The sequence below is a fragment of the Triticum aestivum genome, chromosome 7A (genome assembly GCF_018294505.1).
Source record: "Triticum aestivum cultivar Chinese Spring chromosome 7A, IWGSC CS RefSeq v2.1, whole genome shotgun sequence".
Lineage (NCBI taxonomy): Eukaryota > Viridiplantae > Streptophyta > Magnoliopsida > Poales > Poaceae > Triticum > Triticum aestivum.
This window is the reverse complement of record NC_057812.1, coordinates 470,534,317-470,546,561: the sequence shown is the minus strand read 5'-3', so window position 1 is coordinate 470,546,561 and position 12,245 is coordinate 470,534,317. Positions and strand designations below refer to the sequence as shown.

At 47.9% G+C, this 12,245-nt stretch overlaps 1 protein-coding gene across 3 annotated transcripts; it reads left to right on the top strand.

Moving 5' to 3' along the window:
* Positions 1-5,556: 5,556 nt before the first annotated feature.
* On the top strand, positions 5,557-11,853 carry LOC123147621 (auxin-responsive protein IAA25). 3 transcript variants are annotated; one of them, XM_044566884.1, is made up of 8 exons: positions 5,558-5,850; positions 6,343-6,439; positions 7,440-7,510; positions 9,816-10,111; positions 10,655-10,950; positions 11,044-11,182; positions 11,266-11,345; positions 11,460-11,853. In XM_044566884.1, exons 2-7 carry the CDS (start codon positions 6,352-6,354, stop codon positions 11,336-11,338), a joined length of 963 nt encoding a protein of 320 aa, XP_044422819.1. In that variant the 5' UTR covers positions 5,558-5,850; positions 6,343-6,351; the 3' UTR covers positions 11,339-11,345; positions 11,460-11,853. The 3 variants fall into 3 exon arrangements, with proteins under 3 accessions (XP_044422818.1, XP_044422819.1, XP_044422820.1); XM_044566883.1 differs by having other exon boundaries at positions 5,557-6,439; XM_044566885.1 differs by having other exon boundaries at positions 5,561-6,880.
* Positions 11,854-12,245: the final 392 nt, after the last annotated feature.

Sequence of the window (12,245 nt, the reverse complement as noted above, 5' to 3'; positions counted from 1 at the left end):
AACAATAAAATATTATAGATACGTTGGAGACGTATCAGTAAGTAGTATGACTATTATCGCCCACAACTCTTTGTGTTCTACTCATGCATATAACATCTACGCATAGACCTGGCTCGGATGCCACTGTTGGGGAACGTAGTATTTCAAAAAAATTGCCTACGCACATGCAAGATCCATCTAGGTGATGCATAGCAACGAGCGAGGAGAGTGTGTCCATGTACCCTCGTAGACCGAAAGCGGAAGCGTTTAGTAACGCGGTTGATGTAGTCGAACATCTTCGCGATCCAACCGATCCAAGTACCGAACACACGGCACCTCCGCGATATGCACACGTTCAGGTCGATGACGTCCCTCGTACTCTTGATCTAGCTGAGGTCGAGGGAGAGTTTCGTCAGCACGACGACGTGGTGACGGTGATGATGAAGTTACCGATGCAGGGCTTCGCCTAAGCTCTACAACGATATGACCGAGGTGGAAATCTGTGGAGGGGGGCACCGCACACGGCTAAGACAACTGTCAACTTGTGTGTCTATCGGGTGCCCCCTCCCCCGTATATAAAGGAGGGGAGGAGGGGAGGGCCGACCCTCTCTATGGCACGCCCAAGGGGGAGTCCTACTCCCAGTAGGAGTAGGTTTCCCCCCTTTCCCTAGTTGGAGTAGGAGAAGAAGGAAGAGGGAGAAGGAGAGAAGGAAAGGGGGGCCGACCCCCTCCCAATTCGGATTGGGCTTGGGGGGAGCGTGCCCCCACCTTGGCCGCCTCCTCCTCTCTCCCACTAAGGCCCAATAAGGCCCATTGACTCCCCGGGGGGTTTCTGGTAACCCCCCCCGGTACTCCGATATATGCCCGAACTTATCCAAAACCATTCCGGTGTCCAAACATAGCCTTCCAATATATCAATCTTTATGTCTTGACCATTTTGAGATTCCTCGTCATGTCTGTGATCACATCCGGGACTCCGAACTACCTTCGGTACATCAAAACACATAAACTCATAATACCGATCATCATCGAACGTTAAGCGTGCGGATCCTACGGGTTCGAGAACTATGTAGACATGACTGAGACTCATCTCCGATCAATAACAAATAGCGGAACCTGGATTCTCATATTGGTTCCTACATATTCTACGAAGATCTTTATCGGTCAAACCGCATAACAACATACGGTGTTCCCTTTGTCATCGGTATGTTACTTGCCCGAGATTCGATCGTCGGTATCTCAATACCTAGTTCAATCTCGTTATCAGCAAGTCTCTTTACTCGTTCCGTAATGCATCATCCCGTAACTAATTCATTAGTCACATTGCTTGCAAGGCTTATAGTGATGTGCATTACCGAGAGGGCCCAGAGATACCTCTCCGACAATCGGAGTGACAAATCCTAATCTCGATCTATGCCAACTCAACAAACACCATTGGAGACACCTATAGAGCATCTTTATAATAACCCAGTTACGTTGTGACGTTTGATAGCACATTAAGTGTTCCTCTGGTATTCGGTAGTTGCATAATCTCATAGTTAGAGGAGCATGTATAAGTCATGAAGAAATCAATAGCAATAAAACTCAACGATCATAATGCTAAGCTAACAGATGGGTTTTGTCCATCACATCATTCTGTAATGATGTGATACCGTTCATCAAATGACAACACATGTCTATGGTTAGGAAACATAACCATCTTTGATTAACGAGCTAGTCTAGTAGAGGCATACTAGGGACACTCTGTTTTGTCTATGTATTCACACATGTACTAAGTTTCCGGTTAATACAATTCTAGCATGAATAATAAACATTTATCATGATATAAGAAAATATGAATAACAATTTTATTATTGCCTCTAGGGCATATTTCCTTTAGATATGGGATGAGGTTCGGAGAAAAATGGATCAATTGGCCGATTGTCTGGGTCCGTGGATGCGAGGGAGCAGGGGTGGAGGCGGCGGACTGCAGCTCGGTCGCGACGAAGAGAGGTATCGGTCGTGGGAGGTGATGGCAAACTGATTGTAATTACTGCTTTATTATGGGTGATTCGGCGAGCGTTTCTTTAGCAGGGCCGAGCATAAGTGCGGAGGAGGGATACTGATTCTCACCTAAGCGGTTTCGTGAAGGAGTTTTGAGGGGGCTTCGTTAGAAATCTATATGACAATTTTGAGTTCTTTTCAACTAAAAGATTTAAATTCCGAGCAGCTAGAATCCCTTCTAAAAGCTGAGAAGAAGCAGCCCTCAGACAGGCCTGACCGGCCGCGGTTGCAGACGCTTACTCTAGTTTTTTTTTAGAGGTCAATGTCATGTATTAAAATTCAGATTTGATAATTTCATCTTTATGAGAATTAATAAAGTGTCATCTTTTTTCTACACGGAAATAAAGTCTCATTTAACTCCTACGCCATTTGAATTTATGCGAAGATTCATACGATTCCTTTTACCCCTCCCCTTTCTATTGGATTGATTTATGTTTTATTATTTTATTTTAGGTTCTATTTCTGTTTTCTTCCACATTCCGCGCAACTACACATGAGCGTCATCTGGCCCCCATGCATCTGCGCAACTACAGTTGCATGTCCGTGTACTGGCACACAACCGTAGTTGCATGTCCGTGTACCGGCACACAATCGTAATTGCACGTCCGTCAATGATGCACAACCATGACCGTGGATCCCGCACAATTGCATGTCCAGCGGGCGGGCGCGACCACCATTGCCGTGAGCAAATAATTACAAATCCTTAGGTGCACCGACGTCGCCTTTCTCCTGCACTCGGCGGCGGAGTGCCGTGAGCAAAACTCGATGTCGCATCTAGATCTACGGAATACTCTTGGAGCTAGGGTGATGTTATTGACACAACAGTCGGGGAGTTGCCGGTCAGAGTTAGAAGAACCTACGACAACAAACTAAGGATTAGATCACCATTCCGAAGAAGAAGGCAACAAAAGGGACTTGACAAATATCCCAGATCCATCCCAATAGAACAGAGAGGTCTTACCTCACTAGCTTTGAGAAGAAACTAGGCGCCCGAAACACAAACTGTTGCCATCCGCTATGCCAAAATGACCTAGACGATCAAAGCTCCACACGTCCTCTGCCGGTGCCAATCAATATGATCAGAACGAGGATATAACAGGGGGAACTTACTGCGTGCTGCCGATGATGCCATGATCTCGCCACCACCGGCCAGGCACCTAGACCGAGTCATAGCTAGAGCTAGGGTGACTGAAATATGGTCAATCCCAACCGGAGTTCTCTCCACCTGGTTGGTGCCGGAAGGCACCCAAAGGTGAGGGAACGGACACTTGCACAGAGAACATAATCATCTTCCTTTCGAATCGTCTTTCTTTTGAGAGAGGTGGAAGATAGGAGAGGAGAATGTTTAGTACTTGACAAATGATGCTTACTACTAGTACTAGTTCATACAAATTCAATACTAGTTGGTAAAATAAAATGATGTTCACTACTACATGGAAAAACAAGGTTTTGTGAAATTTTAATTGTTGGTAAAATGTGTTATCATTTGGTGTCTTGCACTTATCAAGCTTGCCCTACAAATATAAATAAAAAATGCAGCTTAAATCAAAAAGGGGTTTAAACTGTATTTGATTAATGATGCTTACTACTAGAACTAGTTGATATGAACATGATAGAGCCTCACCCTTATTAGTATAAAAGGAGTGATTTGAACCGTATTCATTTCATCCTTTATCTCTAGCCAAACACCAAGATGACACCATTCTATTCCATTTTCAACTAAACATGGAGATGAAACCCTCCCATTCCAGTGAATCACGATATTATAGTCTTCTTGATTTCAAACCAAACACACCCTTATACTCGGCACACAACTCCATTTCAGAAACTTTTTCTTTTTTCTCCGTAGTAACCTTTTTCTTTCTACTACTAGAAGAATAGAAGAAAGATGCACAAATTGTTACCAGCATTATTTTCCCTGCTAGTTTTTTATGCTATTTTCCCTGCTTTTTTTAGTCTAAACACACATCATTTAATGATCATAGTTTAAATACATTGGGATACATTTAGGTCCGGAGTATCAAGGAGCCACATATGGCGTTCTAAAGGAGTCAAACCCCTGTGCTCCCGAGCCCCCCGCGTCGCCCCTGCTCGGGCGACTCGGGTGGGATCCAAAACCCTAGCCGTCGGGGGTCCCCATCCGTCCTCCCCTCCCTCCGCCGCCGGCTATAGCCCGGGGCTGATGGCGGTGGCGGGGGTCTTTCCTCTTGCCTACGCCGTGCGGGCGGTGCGGAGCCCCGCGGCGTGGGTGGCACGGCCGATCTGGCCTGGCGGCGCGGCGGGCCTGCCTTCCGGCGGCGGCGCGACGGCTGCCTCGGGCTGCGTGGCGGCGTTCGGCGGCGGCGGCCGGGTCTGCGGCGACACACCATCTGACCTCGGATCGGCGGTGGCGGCATGAAGGGCCTGGTGGTTGGGTCGGCACCATGCGGGTTGTGCCCTCCGGACAGATCTGATCTGGCCGGTGCGGCCTACTCCATGTGCGGCAGCTCAGATCGGCGGCGACCCGTGCACACAATACGTGATGGAGGTTCTTCGAGCGGATCCGGGTGAAAACCTTGTGCTCGGCTTGATGCCAAGACCCGCGTTGGTGGCACCCTGTGGTGTCATTACCTTCTTGAAGGCATCGCCGTGGAGAAGCTCTAGACCTCTATCCGCTACCTCCGGGGGAAACCCTAGATTAGTTGATCGGATGACGACGGCGCGTTGGTGTCGTTTCCTCCTTGGGGGCGTCATTCTTGGAGGCGTACACGGGATCGAGGGACCAGCGGGCGCCTTCTTTGGTGGAGCGGTACTTCATCCTTCACATTGATGACGGCGGATCTCGGCAGCGTGGTGCAGTGGAGACTCGGCGCCCGATGCGCGGTGATGGACTCGCGCAGGTGGAGGTAGTTGTCTGGCGTCAAGGTGGCGTCGATGGCGGAGTGGCCTGACAAGGTAGAAGCCTCAATATCTGCTCTGAAGACGGACCTGTGAAAGATGGCGGCGACGACACATGTGAGTGCGTTAGACCAGTTTATGCCCCAGACCCGGTATGTGGCTCGGCTGGGGCTTCTGGCTTTTGATGATAGGCTTAGGTGAGTTGACCGGGTATTTGGCCCAGGTAGCACCCCTTCATCATATGGATAGGAGTAGTGGCATATGTTGCCAAGATGGCGGATTCAGGCATATTGTTGTAATACTTTGTAAGGTCCTCGAGAATAATCAATAAAGTGGTCGTATGCATCTCCCAAATGCAGAGGCCGAGGGTCATCCTCCTTTTCTAAAAAAATAAAAAAAAAGATGGCATTCTAAAGAAAGCCCTAAAGCGTGTTTAGCGAGACTATGTGCCTCCATATTAGAATCGCGCCCCTCAAAGATGAAGGAGCAAGCTGCAAACTATGCTATTTTCCCTGCTAATGCATCTTATGTTATGGAAAGTTGTTATTGCTGTTGTGGATCTGCTGAGCCCATGAGAATGCTGGTGTGGATCTGCTGGGCCCATGAGAATGTGGAAAACATACAGTTTCCTTTACCTGACGCAGGGCCATGCCACACGTCCAAGACAAGACACCCCGTGGTGCTTACCTCTGATGAGAGCAACACCGCTGAAGGCCCAAGTCAACCCTTGCTGCCTGATGTATGGTATCATATCATGTATCATATCATCCTGCTCCCTGTATTGTAATTCTCTGCCCACTGCCCTGGGTTGAAAGTTGAAACCTGCAAAGTGGTCGCCTTTAAGCAAAAAGGAGGAGTTGAAAAGGTTGCAAGATCTTAGTTATATTTCACGGGGTCAATCCATCCATCCATCAATAGCCGCACTACTGTCTTCTCTTCTCCAGCGGACAGGTAATAACTACCTCAGGCGTCCGATCAACTTGCCTAGATCCACTAGACGTTATCATCTTCGACCTAGGAGTACCTACCTAGTGGCTGACAAGCTGCACACCAGGTGCTCGATCATATGTTTGGCAGAGGCCCGCATTCTCTTTCGCGTTGCGAGTGATAGTGTTTGGACAATCATTTGGTTTGGGAATTGAGGCCACAGGTGTCTTGTTAAGCAGGGAGGAGTGAAGAACATGAATTGCATCTGGCAATTATGCTTTTTGGGCTTTCGTCGAAAAAAGAATAATATGCTTCCCGCGTTGTGTATGATGGTGTGCCCAGATGAACACATTTGCCTTTCCGGTTCCCATCACTCGATTCATCTGATGATTCTGCTTTAATTTCTCCCAACAAGTGTCACTTCGTTATCCCTTTTTTTTCTCCATCTTCTTTATTCGTTCATTTCTGTTATTGTCAGTCTGTGTTAATCAACAGGAATAACTGCACAAAATGCAGCTCCCTGAAATGAATGGTTCTTCATTGAACTCAGCCATTTTGCACAAGGCAATTTTAACATCAGTACAAGAGCTGCTGCATGCAAGATATACACGAGGTATCATTCCAACCCACCACTTTCCATTTAGTTTTCATGTTCAGTTACAGTTATGAAGATACGGTAAGCCGAAGCACGAGGCAGAGCAACCAGAGGATCCCTGACTCACTCATCATGATGAGCTTGAATCCTATGCTGTGCTAAGATAAGTCAACAAAAGCCTCTCATTATCGACTCCACTTACGCTCTGCAAATGGCATGGCATGTAGAGCAGACAGGACATGTTTCTGCATCGCCTATCATCGGCTTACTCCTTAAGCACTAAGGAAGAAATCTGTACCAAAGGGCAGTTATTCCAGTGACTTTTATATCATGATGGTTTTTAGATAGGACAAGATACTCTTGGGTGAGCAGCTAATCGTTATACTCTTGCTTTGCATGCAATTAGGCAGGCCAATCATGGAGGAATGGAACTTACTTAGGGGGCTAGCCGATATATAGGTTTGCACTTTGTACTGATGCGTATATTAGTAGATAGTAACACCCTTGTTAAGAGATGTCCTACTAAAGAAGATGCATGCAAGTGGTGTGGCTTATAAGCCAAAAAGCTAAGTGTCTTTCCAGTAAAGCTCCCCACATTACATGTAAAGAAGAGATACTAAACATTTTGTTAACATGGAATGTGAGGAGCTGTCGTTGCATGGAGGATCAAGAATAAAGTGGTATTTCTTTTATAGGTCATATAGAAAGATAGTACAATTCGATAGGCTCTTAGGAGTCGGTGAGAATTTTGAGGCACATGTAGGTGCAGCATGGAATCGTATGCACCTGCTTCCACATTTATGTAAAGAGATCTGAGTAACCATAGGTAATCCACTAATCCAACTTGTCGGGTGTAATAGACAGATAATATTTGGGTATAAATCAAGATACAGTATATCTTTGGTAAGTAAGTAATGCAGGAGGGAGAAAATTACCCCCTCAGTTAATTTAACAAGGGCTCATGTATGTAGAATTGATAAAGGTGCATTTGGTTTACTGAAAATTATTGGTGTTGCAGAACGCAAGGAGAACACAAATTTTACTGTGCCACCACAACAAACACTTCCTGATGGTTGGACAATGTTGCAGGTATTCTTTTCTATCTCTATGCATACATTTTTTTTGCGGAAGTCTCTACTCATATGAATAATTGCTTCTGTTAACCAATTTGTTGATAACCACTCTATCTTAGCTTCTGAAAATAGCTTCGTAAGTATGGTACATTAGAATGTAGTGCATACTTCATTTGCAGTTAGAAAACCACTTGTGCGGTAACATCAACATTCATCTCGGTACCGAAAAAGGGTTTCCCCCTGCTTTGTATTCCAAAGCAACCAACACCAATACAGGATCGCTGGGGCGAACAGCACAACAAGCCCAAAAGAAAAAAGAAGAAGAAGCAAATGCCAACAACGGCAGCTCGACAGAGCGCGGATGACCCGCCACCGCTACGCCCACCAGAGACAAACCACTACAACCCGAGGCTCCGGACCACCACGTACAAAACAACACCTCCAAGAAGGAAAGCGACGCCGACGCTGCTGCTGCCCGGACATGTCCTAGGGTTTCCCCGGCACGCGGAGGGAGGTGGGGGATGGATATCACCGACACCCTCCAGGAAGGAATGGTGGCACCCGCAGGTGTCACCGCATCGGGGCCGAAGACCGGCAAGGATTTCTCCCATACTCCAATCCCCACTGCCCAACGGACCGGAGCCGACCAGCCAGACCGCCGCCCACCACCATGCGCCATCGCGGTTGCGCCGTCACCCACGCCGCCTCACTGCGAACACCACCACGAGGCCAAGAGGACCGGAGAGAAGCGCCCCGCGGAGGGAGAAGCAGCACCGAAGCCGAACGGGAGGGAACCACCTCCACCGCCGTCGTGCGGGAGGCCAGAGCCTCGGGCACTGTCGCGGTAGCCGTCCGGACGCGGTAGCAGGGCATGCCAGGCCACCCCTGGCCCGGCCAGGCCCGAAACGGGCCCGCTAAGCCCCGCCGCCACGCTGCAGCAAGCCGGCGATGGCGCCGCCAGCACCCTGCCGCTCATCGCCTCTCCCTCGCCTCCCGGAAGCCACGAAGCAGACCCACCCCGGAATGGTGGCACCCGCAGGTGTCACCGCATCGAGGCCGAAGACTGGCAAGGATTTCTCCCATACTCCAATCCCCACCGCCCAACGGACCGGAGCCGACCAGCCAGACCGCCGCCCACCACCATGCGCCATCGCGGTTGCGCCGTCACCCACGCCGCCTCACTGCGAACACCACCACGAGGCCAAGAGGACCGGAGAGAAGCGCCCCGGGGAGGGAGAAGCGGCACCGAGGCCGAACGGGAGGGAACCACCTCCACCGCCGTCGTGCGGGAGGCCAGAGCCTCTGGCACCGTCGCGGTAGCCGTCCGGACGCGGCAGCAGGGCATGCCAGGCCACCCCTGGCCCGGCCAGGCCCGAAACAGGCCCGCTAAGCCCCGCCGCCACGCTGCAGCAAGCCGGCGATGGCGCCGCCAGCACCCTGCCGCTCATCGCCTCTCCCCCGCCTCCCGGAAGCATCCCCCAATAGCTGAGAGAATTTCCATCTAATGTGAAGGCTCATTCTCCAAGACGAGGACATTCACTACACTCGCATAGTACTCTCCAAAGCTTACATAATGCAACGAGGCAAAAGTATGAAAGCATCTTCAGGAGCATGTTCAGGTTCAATGTTACTGCTATCAAAATTGTCAATCTCCCGCAGAGCAAACTCACTTTCAGGAAAAAGACTGGGGTGGACTGAGGTTTCAGCTGGAGCTCCAATAGCCACTGCATCCCCCCTTGAGACACAAGGTCAGAACGCGTCAAAAAAAAGACAGAAGGTCAGACAAAACCGATTAGGAGATGCACATCCACTCGACCACTTGTTTCCATTCAGTTTCATGCACTCTGAGGGCGGGTGTATCTGCTCATATTTCCACTCCCCCTTGCTCCTTGACTTGGCCTTGAAATTTTGATGGACTGAATCTGAATGTGATTACGATCTTTATTGCCTTATCTGTGAATAGCCTAGATACATCAGCTCTTAACTTTTTTACTCTACTTTCTCTCTTCAATGAACAGGCATTGCTCTCGCCATCCTTTTAAAAAATTGCATTAGGTAAACATGAGCCATTCTATGGAACCATAATTTGTACCAGGAACTTCTTGCGAGCCATCAGTGATTTTCTTATATATCGCCATCATTATCGCTTCATGCTTTTAGCTAGGCCCCACTACTCCACTTTAGTACTCACCAAGGTCCCCCACAAAGCCACCTGCCTTTCTCATCAAATGCCCCCTCACTTACCTTTAATTATTCCATCTCACAGTTAACTCAACACCATAAAGACCTCTCCCACACACTCTCACAAATTGCACACACAGACACAGGTAGTAGTGAAGTACCAGAGCTACAGCTTGGGAGAGGCCATGAAGAGTTCTTCAGTTGCACCAAGCCTGAAACAGAAGCAAGGAGATGCTAGCAAACTGCAGGATGGTGTCCCCAACAACCTTGAGCTTAGGCTTGGCATCTCTTCAGACAATGGCCTGAGTAGTGGTGGTGGTGGTGCTACTACTCCATGGCTTGGTGTTGGAGTGCACCCTTGGAGCCTGTCCGCCAGGCAAGACAAGGCAGCCCTGGAACAACCTCAGCAGAGGCCTAATGAGTGTCCTGCCCACAGGTTTGGTTATCAGTTACCACAAACTAATTGTTGTTTCTTCACAATCATGTCATGAAAGTATGATGGTATGTAGGCTGAAACGAAGTACAGTTCTGAGTTCTAGCAATACAACCTCGATATAACTTTATGAATATAGAACATGCTTTGATTAAATGAGGGTTCATGTATAAATAAGTTTTAAGTTTGTCCCTAATTTGATCTCACCAGAACATATTCTGGAATGGTATAAGGTACAAATGTCAACGGAACATAGAGAATTTGCATGTAAAGAGAGGAGAATGCGAAAAGTAAAAGAGGAAATAAATACAAAGGTAAACAAGATTATATGAGAAACAAAACAATTCCCTTCTCAAAGAAAAGAAACAGAACAAGCTAGAATAGATGGAGTGATATTGTGGTAACATACTAGCATGTCTCAACCTTATGTCCTCGTTCGCCGGAAAAAGAGTTCATGTCTTGTTGTCATGAACTCCACGCGAAGAGGCGGTTAATCTTGTTGGCTTGTCTTTCACTGTCTCACCAAGTTTCGCTAACAATTTTCAGAGAAGATCGACCTCAACTGGTCGGATGGCCACCGGTGCGCACATTCCGCAAGAACCTGTCTGCCACATCCACGAGGCCTGCATATTCTGGAGACCTGAGCAAAGTGGAACCATGCTATGAAGAAGAAGACCATGGAAACATAAACACTGGAGTTTCAGTACAAGAGAGGCCAGCCATGTTCGTGAAGGTGAACCTGGAAGGGTACGCTGTTGGGAGAAAGATTGACCTGAAGGCACACCACGGCTACGGCTCGCTGTCCGGTGCTCTGCAGAGCATGTTCCATGGCTTCTTGTCAGGTAACAATCTTTGGTTTGCACTGCACCCAAGTATGATCAAACTCCATCTTGCTCATGTTCACTGACATTTATGAGCTGCTTGGTTGATTTCAGATGGCCATGGGAGGATTGCAACCAGAGAGGATGAAGAGCAGCTGGAATATCACAAGGGCAAGGGCACGATGAAGAACTACATCCTTCTGTACGAGGACAACGAGGGCGACCGCATGCTCGTCGGTGACGTTCCGTGGGAGTAAGTCGAGGGATCGGCCGGCATATACGCCGTTCACTTTTTTTATGCAAGTTGAAGTGGTCATTGATCGATCTTTCTTGCAGGCTGTTCGTCGCTTCGGTGAAGAGGCTCTACATTGCCAAGGACCCTAGAGCTGACAAAAGCAACAAGAAGTAGAACAACGGTGGGTGTTCTTGATGCTGGCACTGCATAGCAGCTGCACATCGTTTGTCATCACAAAGTTTACTGCATTTATTAGTCGAGTGACAGTACAACCGTTTGCTTTCTGCGGTTACAGGATGATCAGGTGTGAGGCAGTTCCTGTGCAACTAGCGGACTGCAAATGACAACAGGAAATTTCATAGCCCCAACCTGCATGGATCTCTCTCGTGGATCATGCAGATATGGTCTTCCCCTCTAATGAGCTCACCTGTGGTGTGTCTAGGGGCGTAGTGCGATTAATTACTGTAGGAAGTTTTGCTTGTGCAATCGAATAGATAGTGGATTAGCTAATGTTCATGTAAAATAACGCAAGGTGTAATTATGTACTGTACCATATATGGTGAAATAGGTAGTACGGCAACGGTACACTGACATGCTGAATCTTCTCCTCGGAAGTGTTTTATTGATCGGCGTGCAGCTTTTATGCTCTCATCAAAGTTTGTTTGAGGAATTTAACCTATTCGGGAACATGAATCTTGTCACAGAAATGCGCAAACCAGTTTATGCCTCTTGTGGTGGATTATGACAATCCAGTTTTTTTTTTACCGAGAAATCGCCAGGAGTGCTGCCTACTGCATTAAGGAGAAGAATATTACATGTTGGGCATGTTGTGGAAGGGGACATTGCCAGAAACTGTTAGCAACCCACCATTGATTCACTTCTCAAGAACACGAATTTGAGTTACAGGCCTTGATACAAGAGGAACTAGAACATAAAAGCGTGCGTTGCCGCGCTCGTCTACGTTGAAGAAAGTATGGTATAAATCTTTGACAAATTTGAATTAACCTAGAATTTGGATCAAATATGCTCTATCCATATATTCAGCGTTCATGCAATAAGAGTAATAGTAATCAGTCTAAAC